Source organism: Pholcus phalangioides, unplaced genomic scaffold (genome assembly GCF_987345545.1).
Source record: "Pholcus phalangioides strain wild (caught in Gottingen) unplaced genomic scaffold, Ppha-v1.0 ptg000014l_1, whole genome shotgun sequence".
NCBI lineage: Eukaryota > Metazoa > Arthropoda > Arachnida > Araneae > Pholcidae > Pholcus > Pholcus phalangioides.
In genome coordinates, this window is record NW_028301607.1 from 11,780,934 (window position 1) to 11,797,704 (window position 16,771).

Genomic DNA, 16,771 nt, shown 5'->3' on the forward strand with positions numbered 1-16,771 from the left:
GACGTAATATTTGAATGACCCCTTAGGCAAATTGTGCTTTGGGATGGGCATTGATCCTAATTTATCATCTTGGTGTGTTCCCGCAACACCCCTCGCTGCGAGAAATGGAGATCCCGCCAGAAAGCGGTAGTGCGGCTTATACGGTGAAAATTTAATTTTGAAAATTTATTTTATCGTAATTTATCATCTTGGTGTGTTCGCCCAACGCCCCTCGCTGCGAGAAATGGAGATCCCGCCAGAAAGCGGAAGTACGGCTTATACGGTGAAAATTTAATTTTGAAAATTTATTTTATCATAACTTATCATCTTGGTGAGTTCGCCCAACGCCCCTCGCTGCGAGAAATGGAGATCCCACCAGAAAGCGGGAAGTGTGGCATGAATACCATGAAAACTGAATTTTGAAAATTTATTTGATCGGCGTACTGACTCTGCGACAAATTTGTACCGCGACGAACTGATTCTGCGACAAATTCGTACCGCGACGAACTGACTCTGCGACAAATTTGTACCGCGACGAACTGACTCTGCGACAAATTTGTACCGCGACGAACTGACTCTGCGACAAATTTGTACCGCGACGAACTGACTCTGCGACAAATTTGTACCGCGACGAGTTTGTAGCACGACGAATTGACGCTGCGACAAATTGATTGCGATGAATTGTCGCGCGACAAGTTGAGCGCGACGAATTGACCTAGACCCGAAGAGCGCACAAGGAGCCCCAGCGGCTCCGCGGAGCACCGGTTGAGAACCGCTGCAATAGGGTGTAAAAGTAATCCGTGGACAATTTTAGAGATGTCTGTTTGTTTGTGTTGATACTCACGCATTTTTTTTTTTTAAACGATGACCGATAACAGAAACTGACGGTTGAGCGAGTGACGGTTAATGAGAAATAAGAATAAGTGAAAGGAGTGCTGAGCAAGTGAGTGGAAAAATAAGTAGGTGAGTGAGTGAGAGTTTTTTAGTGGGTGGATGAGCAAGTAAGTAAATAGATGAGCGTGTGAAAGAGCAGGTGAGCAAGTGAGTGAGCTGGTGAGCACATGAACACTTTAGTGACTTACTAGCTTGTTCACTGGCTGATTCACCAACTCATTCGGTCCCTCACTCGCTCACATATTCACTCACTTGCTCAATCACTCGCTCGCGCATTCACTCACTTGCTCGATCACTCGCTCACTCATTCCCTCACTTGCTCAATCACTCGCTCACACATTCATTCACTGGCTCACATATTCACTCGCTCGCTCAATCACTCACTCACTCGTGACGAACTGTTTCTCCGTGAAATTTTCATATTGGTGAATTGCGTGGCGAGATGAATTGCTGTCGGCGAATTTTCCCATGAATCGAGGATATAAGATATTCTTCAATAATGACTGATTTGCATAATTTTACAATATTACTTCAATATTTTCGCTCAACGACCTTCTTAGAACGACCACGGTTGTTACGACAACTCGGTTATAACGTCAATAAGTGGCGGCGGTTGTAACTAATTCTCATAGAGAATAATATTAACGAACCTTGCCCCTTTTATTTTCTCTATTTTCAACAAGGCTTAGTTGAAGTTTTGAAATCAATAATTAAGATTATTTACATGACGTATAAATTATATCATGATAATTATGACTCAGTATGACTATAATTAATTATAATCACATAAATATATTCATCCCACATTATTGTCAATGAAAATGCGACGACCCCTCGGCTATAGCGACTCGTTTTTTTTCCCCGTTAATCAGTGTTCTTTATAATAATTAGGGTGATCATGTTACGGTAAATGTGATAAATCCGTTTATTTTGCGTAATCACCTACCATTTTTTTAAGTTTGATAAACTTCCCTAAATTTATCACTTTTACCGTCGATTATGCATAATACCCAAGCGTCATCCATGAGAGGATGAATCATACTAAATTCATCACATTTGCCGGTTATTATGCATAATCGACATTTGGTATTGGTAAGTGGGATAAATCGGTCCCATTTCCGTGTGATAACATATTATTACCCAGATGACTATCGGAATCAGATATAATGAACTCTGATTTAGCGAATTTTTCCGAACATCTTCGAAATAACACCTGTAATTAGATCATATTTGACGAATTCTGAAACCTGACCTTGATATAACAAACGCCTGTTTGACAAATTTTACGATTGTTACGATTTACATGCAATTAATCTTTTTCCCCAACGTTAGGTATAAAAAACAGACGAACATTCCCTGGATGGAATCAGCTCTAATATCAACAATTTCTTGAGAAAACGTCATCAGCATGGAAACAAAAGTGACGCTTGCCGCCTGGCAGTCGAGCCGTTAGGGAGCTAGCCTCTCACTCTGCAGGTCTGGGTTCGAATCTCGGTTCGGGCATGAATGTTTACTAACAAAGTCCCTGGACGGATCATGCTGAGTCCTTGGGAATACTTGAGGGTCACAAATTTAATTTAACAATCTAATTCGTCGTTGTATCCGAGGTGGTTACATTTTATCGTCGACGCTATAAGCAATGTTCATTAACATTATTCTTTATGGGAATGAGTACGAACAGTCAATAATTACAGCCGAAGTCGTTATAACCGAGTTTGACTGTATACGTTGGGAGTCACGCATATGCACACAACACGTTCTGCATGCACAAATTCCTTAGAAATTTCCCAGAGAAATGTTTACGAGATGCATGTGCGGTTAAGTAGTACGGTAAAACCCCCTCTTAACGGGGACACTCCACTGATGGAGTCACCCCTTTTTTACGGCCAAATAATATTTTCCCTTCGTGTAATAAAAGTATACCATTGAAATCCTTGATAAACGGTCGCCCATTTTTTACGGACGAATTTTATTTTCGTCCCACCAGTGACCGCAAAAGAGAGGTTTTACTGTACTTAATCATCTCATTAATTACACTAGTAAACAAATTAATACTTTCTAAATCTCTTAAGCTAAGCAAATGGGTGGCTTTACTTATATATATACTTATATATATATATATATATATATATATATATAAAATGGGCGGCTTTCCTTGGACCACAGAAAACCAACTTCAGATGAACCAACTTCACCACCGGTGTGGTGACGGTAGAGTTCGAACCCGGGTTCCGGCATTCGACCACCACAGTGGTTTAGTGTACATACCTACGTTTGACTGCAGTAGTCTTGAATGAAACTGTTTCTGCTCAGCTCTGCGAACCCTTAGCCCACCACCTCAAAACCCGGCACCATTGGCACAGTGACTCGAAACAACGAGCCAGTGATACCATTGCCACGACGATGTTCAGTGTAAGTGGCTGAGCAACTGACCTCCAAATGCAGAGAGGACGAACGCAAAGGGTTCGCTCACTCAAACTGCCGGGGGTCACGATGCTCGGTACCTCTCTGGTCCACAGAGCTAAGCCAAACTAACAGGGGAGAAAGAACAACGAACCACAAAAAACATCAAACGAAGACATAGGGAACCCTTCCCAGAGCTACCTAACCGTGTCAATGCCCACGACCGAAGCCCTGAAAACTGTGATTCTTACCTGAATCTAGATTAAGCCTCATACAGAGACCTTCCTTCGAGGTTAGACGGAAACACGTCTTACCGGAATGGAATCTCCAACACGAATGATTTTCAACAGACGTTTCAACACCTCCAAAATGTATTTTTAGGCGATTCCGTTACTCAATAATGAGCGAGAAAGTAATTCATTTGTTGAAACACATTGTTATTCAACTATGGAAAGAGCGAATCACAGTGGTGCGCAAACCGCGGGCCGTGTCAATGAACTGAGGCGGGGGTCATGAGAGATTCTCCAAAATTAAAAACTTACAAATAAGAAATTTTTATTAAAAAATATGTCAAAACTGAGGAATGCCTTTATTCAGCTGAGCTAATTACCATGTATCATACTGTAATATGTTTTGTAACGTAATTTTGTCAAATTCTGCTTGTGCAATAACCAATATATCGGCTACGTCATGCCAGAATCACAAATGTGCAATGATGTCCTCGTAAAAAAAAAATAAGAACGTGGGAAATAACATTTTAATGGATTCTCTAGCCATGTTACTCTATGGAAGCTATTTTCCTAAGATGTTTTGTAACGTGTGCTTCAAAAGGGATACACATGTGCGTTTCAGGAACAACTTAGTAGTATAGAAGCGGTTCTGAACCTTTTTTGACTCGCGGAGCCCTTTTCAGTACATAACTATTATATCGGAGCCCTGTTTGACTGGAGGAGCCCTTTTTGTATGCAATTTTTATGGTGGAACCCTGTAGGCCTCTTTTTTTTAATTTTATATATATCTATCAAATTTACTTATTTATTTTATTTTCCTTAAGTCACCGCGCAGCCCCTAAGAAGTGCACACGGAGCAACAAGGACTCCGCGGAGCACCGGTTGAGAACCGCTGGTCTATGTGTACCTAACAGTTTGAGTTCGTATCTAGTAGTATAATTTCTAATGGTGAGCGAAGTGTGATTATTAACCTCTTAAGGTTTCTCTAAAGTTCGTAGCTTTCTGATAAATAATTACGACTGCAAGAAGAGAACTGGATGAGCTACTGGGGACTCTTCCACCGGACTTATCCCGTTGCCGAGATCTCATCCAGCCCAGCTTCGTAGCAGAGTCTGGAACAAAATGTCTGCACCTAACTGCCTGAGTTAGTGTATCTAGTGTTGTGCGTCTGATTTTTCAGTGCTGCCATCCTTACTTCAAATTGTGAGTGAAGTGTAATGATTGAATATTTGTAGCTCTGTAGGCTTGTTGCTCTCTGTGGCGAGAATTTTCAACGGAGAGATCTGTTCGCATTCGCGCCTGGAAGTTGGAAACCACAGGAAACAAACTTCAGCCAACAACCACTGTGGCGCCGGTGGGGTTTGAACCTGGATCATCGCGATGCGAGTCCGTCACTATGACCATTCGACCGCCACAGCGGATGAAGAAGAGAACTGTATTTGCACCGTTGAATGTCTGTTTTTTGTGGAGAAGCTTTTTTTTTTAACGGGGTGGGGGAGATCGGCACGCATTCGCACCTGAGATTTGGGAACCACAGAAAACTAACTTCAGCTGACCACCAACTTAAGATGCCTTAAGGAGACTATAGTTTAAGAACTTAGCCTATAGGCAAAAGTTCCCGTGTGTGTACTCTGAGTAGTTTTTCCCAAAAACTACTCATCCAAATACAGTCAATTTTTAGGATATCTTAATGAGATCATAAGAGAGAGAGCGAGAAAGATTTATGCGATAAAAAATAGTTCAATTTTTGACCACCGAGTGAAAAGTTGGTGCATTTATATTGCATTTTGCATTTCTTCATGGTACATATTGCGTATATATCAAGCTTCAATGGAATACGTCCTCCAGAACGGGCGCTGCATAGTGAGTGGTGTCAGTATACTGACGGGCACTATATTGGTCTGAGCAGCGTCAGTATACTGCAACTACTCAGACCTATATAGAACCCGTTCAGGTGGACGTATTCCATCGATACTTGGTGTATACGCTATGTCAGTGTTTTCCGAAATGGGAAATATCGCCCCCTTGAGGGCGATGGAATGGCCCATAATATACGCTATATGGACCATTGGGGGAACGCTGTAAAAAAGCGCCAACTTTCGCATAGCGGTAAAAAAATTGAACTATTTTTCATCGCATTAAGGTATCCTGAAAATCTTTCTGTATTCGGATGAGTAGCTCCTGAGAGTAACTCAAGATGGGAACTTTAATCATAATCACCCTGTATTTCATTATTATCTTCCACAAAAAAATATCTGAATGATTTATATCATATGTGATACCTATTTTTGGATATACAGTATATATTAAAGTGTTATCTTCAGAATGAAAAAAAAAAAGGTACATAGTATTATACGTGTCGTATATTAACATAATTCCTCAGAATGATTTATTCATGACCTCTACATTCCATATACATATCCCCATCTATCCCGCTCCTCAGGGGTGTACCCCCTAACATCTTAAGGATAGATAATTATCCCGTAGGAAATATTTATTTATTGCGGTAAGTGCTACTGGTACCGTAGCCATATTTTTCCGATTTCAAAAATTCCCCAAACATCCCGATGTGATTGATTGAGACCACAAATGAGTTTATAACAGGTCATGTAAGGCTAGAAATCCCAAGAATTTAGGTCAAGGATAATGATTCCATCCCGAATCTGATGATAATGTTGATCTGATGATATTGTGTTGTTTTATGTAATGAAGAAAAAAACTCTCTCATTTTTTTCAAAATTAATTGTAAATTAATTAAGCGTAAGATCAGGCGGTTTAATTGGAAACGATTTTTGGTTAGTTCGAACATAACACGTATTTAATCTGCTGGAAATGAAAATTCGTTTCTTTTCAAGGATTATACATATTCTGTACTTGTTTAGAAACGACTACTATGAGGTAACCAGAGAGTTAGTAAGTTAATTTAAAGCCACCGAAGCAAATTTTCAATTACCCCTGCAGTTTCCAACTACCCCAAAATTTTGAGGTAATTGAAAACATGCATTTCAGTTACATCCCAGCCCTTAAAATGAAATAAAATCAGTCTAAAATTCTAAATTGTCTCCAATATTGAACTACAGTATCTTCGACTCCGTTAATCTACGTTTACAATTACCCTTATTGAAAAAGATACGAAAAATAATTTAAAAAATATATAAAGGAAAGACATACTTTAGTCAAAAAGTGCAGTTTATTAAAACATGAAGTGAAGTAGGGCTAAAGTTTTAACATAAATATTTGGAAAATTCAACCGACAAAAATTCAGGCAGATTCTTGCAAAAAAATGCAACAGAAAAAAATGTGTACCTTAGACATAAAATTCAATTCTCTCTAACGTTTATATGACCTGGAAAAGAGTAAATACATTTTCTGCCCTCTTTTAATATAGTTAGAAATGGAAGAATGGCTTTCACCTGGTCTTTATTAATTGAAAACTTATCATTTTCCCCCCCCCCCAATACGAATTTGTTCTTTATGCTGTCAATGCTTTTCATTCCTGTGACCTTTAACTCTTCATCAAAAACTATATCTCCTTTGCAAAAGTGAGAATATAATGTGGGTTCCCCCCCCCCCGAGAACCTTTATGATATCGACTAATACATAAATATCAACAGACAGCCCTTCAATCGAAGGTTTTTCACATTCAATCTCTTCACAGGCGTTCCTTTTTTTCCAGTTGTAGAAGAAAGTTCTCTACGCTGGAATCTTCAGAATCCTCTTCCAGTATTCTTGATCAATGTGAGTTAGTTCATCATCACTCTCTTCTTCCAGGGTGTTGTTCATGTCTATTTTGCCACTTTGCACAACTTCTGCCACTTTAGGAGTTTTACAGTACAGCTTAAATCAGTGGTAGACGTTGAGGGTCGACTAATACTGAAATTTAAAACACAATCTTGGGCATTAACTTCAGTAGCAAGGTATCATAAGAATCACGAAACAATTCTTCAGATAGTCCTATACTTCCACAGTCATTTAAACAGAAGTAATTAAAACTGCGTTTTCAATTACCCAACGCTCGAAACATTTCGGGGTAATTGAAAACAGTATAGATGGGTCACCAGAAAGACTTGAAATGAAAACACGACACTGCACAAGCTGTGACTGTATAATAGTCATATAACAACAGTAATTTGATCCTTACCTTTTTAACAGCAAGTGGGGAAGCAAAACTTGAAAAACAAAAGAAACGTACAACAGGATCTTGTTTGTTGCTAACTATCGGCTGTTATCTAGGCTCAATCACCTTCTATCAAAGAGGAGAGAATTGACTCAGGGCTGCCAACAATAACAAATAACTTATTCCTGTGTTAGATTTCAATAAATGTCACCAAACTGCTCGCAGCTGTCTTGTTTCCCAATTACCCCGCCTGAACCTACATAATGTAGTTGAAAAATAGAATTTTTTATGGATTATCATTTCAAATCTGATCTATTCAAAATAACAGTTCTAAAAACATCGACAAATAATTGTTTAAGTGTACTAAAATAATTTAGATTGGAAATTCAAATCAGTTTTAGTATAATAACTTCTAAAATATAAATGAATTAATTCGGTATTGACGAAATGGAGATCAATGATAAATTTGACTTTTAACATGGCGTATACCCTTTCGATTACGATGTGTGATAATCGAATCGGAGCTGCAAAGTTTAACTTCATTGTAATAATGTGTTTTTCAATTGAAAAAAACTTATTTAAAAAAATAATTTTTTTTTAATTCATCGTGCCAAAAAAAATGATTATATTGATTATTTAATTATCTATTATTAATTATTTGGGGCGCGGTAGCCCGGTCGATAAGATATTCGCCTGAAGTACCAAAGGATGTTTAGAGGTGTCGCGAGTTCGATACCCGGTTCGTCCTTGTCAGAAAACTTTCCTGACACAGGGGTACAACAAAAAAACGGCGACTTGACCGCAGCAAAAAATTGCTACCGCAGGGAGTCCCCCATCGAGGGGTTAGCGCACCAACCTCTCGACGAGTATAAAAAACAAGCCTGCCGTTCGGAATCGGCAATAAATTGTAGGTCCCGGTCTAATTAGCCCTCGTGTGCAGAAAATGACCGTGGTGCGACAAAAATGATCAATGATCAATGATCAATTAATTATTTAATTATTTGATTTTTCTCTCTGAAAAAGTTTTCGAATACTCAAATACAAATACAACGCCACAACAGGCAAATTATCCAACGAGGTGGCTGACTTAAGAACATCATGGATCTCCGAGCCATTTTTTGGAGGCCCTACCTACTACTGCTACATCCCCCCCCCCCAACGAATCGGTACATGCGGGAATGTGCGTGTACGTGTAGTGAAACCTGACGTGAAGTTTGTTGTTTCTCTGTAATGCTTGTTATGTGTAGTGCTGCCATCTGCCAGTACTGATATTAAAAGAATAAAAAATGTAATTACTCAATCCCAATACCCAATTATTATTATTACTATTTTAATACTATTACTATAATTACTATCTCTAGTGCAAGATTTTTCTTTAATATCTAAAGTTACATGGAGATATTTTCCATTGCGTAAAACATGTCGAAAAAAATTATTTTAATTAATCAAAAAGTAATTTAAAAAATATTTATTGATAGGTATAGATTTTTTTTTTACTTTTATCTAAATAATACTGCAATTATATATTTCAAGAATTGGTTTTAAAAATCTAAAAATATTAGAAAATTACAAAAAACTTCTAAAAACTTAAAAATTGTTAAAACAAATTTGAAAACTTGTAAAACTACTTAAAAAGTTCTTGAAAATAATTCGAAAAGTTCAAAAGGTAATAGGAAAAAAAATTAAAAAGATAATTGCAAATTTCGAAAAATAATTAGATAAAACTATCCAAAAAAAAAATCATTGGGAGTTAATGAAGAAACTAAAAAAATATTTTAAAACTGTTGGGAATTATTTAAGAAATAAAAAATTATTTTTAAGAATTGTTGAGAAGTAATTAAGAAATCAAAAGGTATTTTAAAACAGAAATTATTTTTGAAAATAATTAATTTTGAGAAGAAATTAAAACAAAATATTTTTAAAAATTACTGAAAATTAATATAGAAATTAAAAAAAAAAATGTATTTGTTTTTTGAATTGTTGAGAAATGATGAAGAAATTTAAAAAAAGATGATGAAGAAATTAATTAAAAAAAAATGTTGAGAACTAAATTAATCGAAAATTTTATTTATTGTTATTTTTAAAAATTATTTTTTAAAAATAACAATAATTAATACAATAATTAATTAACAATTCCTGATAATTAATTAAGAAATTTTTAAAAAATAATTTGAAATTAAAAAATACATCTTTTTGAAAATTGTTGAAGGAAAATTAAAAATGTTTCAAGTTTGTTGAAACAATTAAAAATATTCAAAAATTGTTGAAAAAAATTAAAAATGTTCAAAAATAGTTGAAGAAAAATAAAAATGTTCAAAGTTGTTGAAAAAAAACAAAAATAGTCAAAAATAGTTGAAAAATTAAAAATGTTCAAAAAGTGTTGAAAATATCAGAAATAGTCAAAAATTGTTGAAAATATCAGAAATAGTCAAAAATTGTTGAACAAAAAAAAAATTATTCAAAAATTGTTGAACAAAAAAAAAATTATTCAAAAATTGTTGAACAAAAAAAAAATTATTCAAAAATTGTTGAAAAAATCAAAAATATTCAAAAATTGTTGAAGAAAAAAAATATTCAAAAATTGTTAAAAAAAAATAAAAAATATTCAAAAATTGTTTAAAAAAATTAAAAATATTCAAAAATTGTTAAAAAAAAAAAAAAATATTCAAAAATTGTTTAAAAAAATAAAAAATATTCAAAAATTGTTTAAAAAAATTAAAAATATTCAAAAATTGTTGAAGAAAAAAAATATTCAAAAATTGTTTAAAAAATTAATATTCAAAAATTGTAGAAAATAATGAAAAAAAATCTTCCTGACAGAAGAATGAATGTGACATGAAGTAATCGAAACGAAAGTGAATCTTCGCGTATGTATTTCAGCGCAAAATCAATAAAAGCCGGATCTTCCTTTGATCAAGAACGGTAGGAAAAAAAATGGGAAGAAATCCTCGTACGGAATCCATTTTCTCTATTCCTTTTTTTTATTCATTTCAATTCAACGCATGCATCCGCAATGTATTTCCATGTTCTTTGAGTAAAAAACATTCTCTCCTCCACCCAAACACGTGATGCGATACAACACGATACCCTTCTTTTATATCGAACAAACAATCGACATGTCGCGCATCAAACACCCGGAAATTCAATTGACAAAAAAACGCCATTTCTTTCTTACAATATATGCATCAAAAAGGAAAAAATCCACACAATACATTTTTCTTTTTGAAGATGCAAGTGCCAAAAAAATGAAAAACATGTCGATGGCAATGACCTTTTCATGTCATATACATGTCCTTGGCTTCCGCTAATGACGCCCGCGCGTGGGTGTGGTATAAACGTATTACCTCGTATTTTAAATAATGACCATCAATAACAGTTTCGTTCTCCATGCCCGTGTGTTGCAGAAAAAATTCCCCCCCCCCCATCAACGTAATAATATCATTAACTGGTTATACATGCTTGACGGGTTACGATATGCATGTCCGCCGCCATGTTGTTAATTCTCTATATTATGCCTGATGGAATTGCAAATTAGATGTGCTTATCAAAGCTAATGGACAGGTTTTCCATTTTGGTAATTGATACATTTAATGTTTAATGTCAGTAATAAAAACTGAAGTCAAACTCGGTTGTAACGACGACAAATCGGCTATTAAAACCGATAATTGTTGTTTCCGACTGATTCCCGTATAGAGAGTGTTAATGAACCTTGCTTATAACGTCGATGAAAACACAACGACCTCGGATACAACGGCATTTTCGTTTAATGTTATTTTCCCATAAAGACTTGATCATTGATCATTGATCACCGCCCCACGGTTATTTTCTGTATACGAGGGCAAATAAGACCGGGACCTACGATTTATTGCCGATCCTGAACGACAGCGATCGACATTTTGCCTTTTATTGTACTTACCGAGGGGTTGGTGCCCTAACCCTTCGGTGTGGGACTCTCTGCGGTAGAAATTCTTTTCTATGATCATGTCGTCACCGTCATGTACCTGTGCGTCAAGAAATTTTTTGACAAGGACAAATCGGGTATCAAACTCGCTTCATTTCTAAACATCCTTTTATAGAGTAAAGCCTCTGTTTTGTTGACACCGGAGCGACAAAAAAATTCATCCACAAAACAGGAGGTACCGTTAATCAGGGGTTTGAAATGCATACTTTTATATGAGGAGAAATTATTTTGCAGTAAAAGAGGAGTGACCGCATCTGAGAGCGTGTTCGTTAAGATGGGGTTATACTGTACTTTTTATGCGAGTATCTTATCGACCTGGGTGACCACGCCCTCTTCGAATTTGAGCGCTCGGCACATTTGTCTTGTTTTCTATATTCCGACTTGCTTGTTGGCATCAACGTATACAAGGTATGCCCGAAGGTTCCGTGTCCGGTGATAAACATGATGCTATCTCTTCTCCACCTGCAATTCTTGGCTTTTACCTTAGGGATCACGTCGTGAGTCTAAGGGTTTTCCCACGCCAACTGCTATTCTTCTATCATGTTCCTCCAGATTAGCGCCTTGATAACACGATACAGCGAAACCCCCTTTTAACGGACACCTCCCTCAGATGCGGTTGTCCTTCTTTCACGGTCAAATTACAAAAAATATCCCCCGTATAATAAAAGTATTACAAGATTCATTGAAAGACTGGTTATTTGTGAAGATGAAGATTACAAGGAAGAAAATTCATCACTGTCCCCACGGGGACTCAAAACCCCGGTCTATCGCTTGCCGGACGAGTGCTCTACCATCTAAGCCATAGTTTCCCAACCTTTTTTGTCCCATCGCCCCCTCGTCAGAAATTTTTTTCTCCCAGCGCCCCCCCCCCCTCAACGCAATCTAACCCATAGAATCCTATGCTATACCCGTAGCTTCTACCGCCCCCCCCCCGCCCTGCAAAATCCCATCGCCCCCCAGGGGGCGTTAACGCCCACGTTGGGAATCACTGATCTAAGCTATGGAAGCATACTTCAACCTTGGAGCCTTTCAACATATACAGTATATACGCTCCAAGGTTGAAGCTTTATATCTGCATCCATAGCTTAGATGGTAGAGCGCTCGTCCGGCAAGTGAGAGACCAGGGTTCGAGTCCCCGTGGAGGCCATGATGAAATTTTCTTCCTTGTGATCTTCATCTCCACAAATGACCAGTCTTTAGTCTTTCAATTAATCTTGTATTAACAAGTGGAGAGAGAATATTTCTATATATAATAAGAGTATGCATTTCAAATCCCTAATTAACTGTCACTCCTCTTTTACGGACGAATTTTTCTTCTCCCACCGGTGCCCTCAAAATAGAGGTTTTATTGTAGTTATTTCAGGCCGAAAGGACTTATGTTTGCCCTCCCCTTTGCCCTATATCTGATTAATTGTGCATGCAAATTAATAAACAGGGAGTAAGATAATAGGTTGAAGAAAAAATTGTCGTTCTTCATGTTTCAAGAATTCAAACGGGGGGAAATCCATGAACAGGGGCCATTCAAGTATTACATACAGAAAAATTTCGTCAGCAGCTTAGAATATTTCATATCTTCAAAAAAGGGGCGGTTGATGACGTAAGCAACCTTCAAACCGCTCTCCCCCCCCCCCTTGTCATCAAAAGTCAGCAAATCCGAAACCCCCCCCCCCCGATGCTGACGTAATACTTGAATGACCCCCACATCGCTTTTATCGGAATCTGAGTAGCATCCGAAAGGTTAAAGGATCAGAACGGAACAATAAAGTGCGTATAAATTTCAGGGAAAACGTACCTAAATTGTCCCGATTCATGTTATCTCTCTCAGTCAAAATTTCTTTTCCAAAAGCCGTTCTCGGGTCTTGTTTAAGTGATCACGATTCATACACAAATTCCATTAAACAGTGAGTTTCAGTTCCGGTTCCATTCGAACGACAATTAAAGCGTCGGTTCCAACGACAACGATGACTGGAACTTCGTTTCAAAAAGACTCCCACGCTATCGAATCGATGGCTATTTGTATTAAGGGATATGCTAATAATGTGTTATTTTGTCGAAATAAATGGGGGAAAGGAAATAACACGACAATGAAAACACGCATGTAAAATGTTATGGAAGGTACATTATAGATAGAGGCATAGTTAACATGTTAGTTTTCTAAGGTAAAATGCAAATGATATTCTTTTATGCTAAGGGGGAAGAACAGAGAATTATCTCGAGATGGGTCTTCTCAGAATTAACGACTCCATTACAATAGCTTTTGTTATATTAAAGTTGAGAAATTCCGGAATTTTTACGCTTTTCCGTATAATGAGTTGTTGGAGGAAAAACTTTTAGGGATTTTCTTCAGGAATTTCGTAAAAATAAATTTAAATACGCATTTATTTTTTCCCCCTCGACTTCATTTCTCTGCTAATTTTCTTACCCGTTTGTACAGTTTTTTTTCAAAGTGTATGTACGGTATATGAATTTCACAACAATCTGCTTTATTTTGCCTAAAGAAATTTACCATGAATAGCTAAATTTTTACTTTGAAACAGAATTTTAAATTGAAAAAAAATAATTGTACAGGGTGTCTCGTAAATATTCCGAAAACTTATAAAGTTGAAGGGATTGGTATATTTTAATGCCGTTTTTGGCAAAAAATTTATTATCACGAAGTTTAAAAACTTCAAAGTTCAAATTTTTGCCGATGGACGGCGCTTCACAAGAATCCGGTGAGATTGATTATACCCGAACCTTTCTTCAATGCCTTCTGAGACGTTGGTAAAGCTTCAGTCGGCTATTTATGGCTGAGGTAAAATAACTTCATCAACATTATCCCCCCAATGTCAACATCATAATGAAAACCTTATGATAGCGACATCAACAGGAAAATTAAGAAATGAGCTGTTAATCGTACACCTCCCATTTTATAGGGCTCTGATTTGCATATTTCACGTGCAGTGCTCTGTATCGACAAAAATTTCGAACTATTTTTGTTTTCTGTTCCAAAAAATCCCCTTTTACGAGAATGATTCATTCGCAAACCCCCATTTTCAATTTGTGTTAATTTTCAAACTGATTATACTTTATGGGACACCCTGTACTTGAAGGTTTAAACGACAACAAGCCATCCGGATATTCATCGACAATAAGTAGAGGTCCCAGATTTTAAACTAACACAATATAATACTTATGACTAGGGTTACCAGACTTTCTCGTTTTTGATGTCATCCTGAGCGTCCACATACGTTTTTGAATTTTTTGTCATTTTATGGATTCTGATTTTTTTCCCCCTTTCCTAAAAAAATGACATGTAAGAAAAATATTTTTATCAGTATTGTTTAGAAAACCCGGTTGCTGCACTTACCGTTTGGGAAGGGTTGGGGGGGGGGGTGAATGCAGTGGCGCCACCTATTGTGAATAGACATAAGTGAGAACATTCCAAGGAGGCACACGCGCTCGTCCTCATTTTGTAGTTTCCGAATAAATTAACCCTAGTCATATAACTAGCGATTGTTTCATCGAATACTAAAAAAAAAATAAGACACTCAAATGATCGTCACAACCAATCGTCGGCATTCAGTTATCGTGGTATCGTAAATATCCCTATGCTGGTAATGAACCCGACACCAATATTCAGAAAGCTGGTGTCCCCCAATTTTTACTGAATGCCGGCTGATGTTGGGGAATACTATAGATTTGGTGCTGTGATTTTCGAAATAAAGCTTATATATGAAAAAGAAGGTACTTCCAGCTAATTTGGGACCCAGGATATCACTTTGTCCATGGGGAACCCATGGTGTTGTGCAGACGGCCCTCTCCATAACCCTTCAAACGCTTCCAATGGACTTTCCCAACTTCAACTATTCAATTAATGCACATTGCAAATAAATAATAATTATTGCCATCTGCTGTTGATTTAAAACACTAATTTTTGGATTGATGCTTACCTCAGTAATATGTTTAATTCTTTTCAATAAATTCAGATCACGGTTTAATATTTTAATAAAATTTATTGAGTTTAATTACAGAGAAATTTCTTGCACTAAAATATCGGTTAACAGTATTTGTACGTGTTGAAATATATAACTTTTGTTTTCAAGTTCATGAAGACAGGATTCAGCGCAAAATCCACCAATTTGGCAAAATGATGGGTAGGGGCTTATCCCTCACTCATAATCAAATTTTGGAATTCATATGTATCTTTTTGGAACTTTCAGGTCAAGCAAAGAGTCGAAAACCGCAGGAATTAACCAAAGCTACAACATGGGCAGGATGATAAACAATATTTTCAGGGATGATTATCCTATAGTACTAAAGGGCATCTTGGGTTTATACGCTGACGATGTTATGTTAATTTCAACCGACAGGAAGCCATTGAAAGCGCTAAGTAACCCCCAGGAGCTGATCACAAATGTTTTACATCTTCACAGACGGGTCCAAAACCGTTGACGGTACCACTGCTGCTTTCTTGGTGGTTAGAGACAAGACAATACTATTTCAATGGTCTAGAAAGATGTCAATTTCCAATAGCGTATTCCAGGCCGAGCTCCTGGCGCTCTGGGAGGCCACTAAATATGCTGCCAGGACAAGAGAAGTCAAAAACATCTATACGGACTCTATTTCTTCGCTATATGCTATTCTGAACCCCCAGTCATCCCACTCCATGGCCAGGGATATTCGTATGCTTTGCTCTGAACATTCCCACATATCCCTATCATGGGTCAAGGCACATGCACAGAACTGGGGAGATGAGGCAGCGGATCGACTGGCCAAAGAAACAACAAAGAGTGAAGAGATCGGTGTTTCACTGCCTTCACCAGTTCTGTGGGCCAAAAAGCTGTTGAAGGAGGAGCTATTGAATAGATGGCAACATTACTGGGACTCTACAGTTCGTTCCGGGAGGAAAGTTCAGGAACCATACACCAAGAACAAAATCAAAAAGGCTCAGATCTTCTTAGAGAATCTATTGAGATTCTGCTATCCGAAAGTCTAAACTTAGTTTGAAGAGCAAAGTTTTGATGCACGAACAAATCGTTCACCCAGTGTTGATACATGATGCCCCAGCTTGGGCTTTCGCATCTAAGATTACAAATTACGACTCCAAAATCGCGTCCTCAGGCGCTGTAATGGAGCATCAAAAATTTTCCGCCTCACCGATCTGCACAAAGATTTGAAGTTGTCGTCTATGTATTTCCACACCAA

At 37.2% G+C, this 16,771-nt stretch overlaps 1 protein-coding gene across 1 annotated transcript; it reads left to right on the plus strand.

Moving 5' to 3' along the window:
* The first annotated feature begins 16,082 nt into the window (after nucleotides 1-16,082).
* Nucleotides 16,083-16,562, plus strand: LOC149078159 (uncharacterized). The gene has a single exon (XM_089242107.1). The coding sequence runs from the start codon at nucleotides 16,083-16,085 to the stop codon at nucleotides 16,560-16,562; it is 480 nt and encodes a 159-aa protein (XP_089098233.1).
* Nucleotides 16,563-16,771: the final 209 nt, after the last annotated feature.

What these genes read in the sequence shown, in the direction of transcription:
- LOC149078159 (XM_089242107.1), top strand. Translation starts at nt 16,083, where the DNA reads ATGTCAATTTCCAATAGCGTATTCCAGGCCGAGCTCCTGGCGCTCTGG.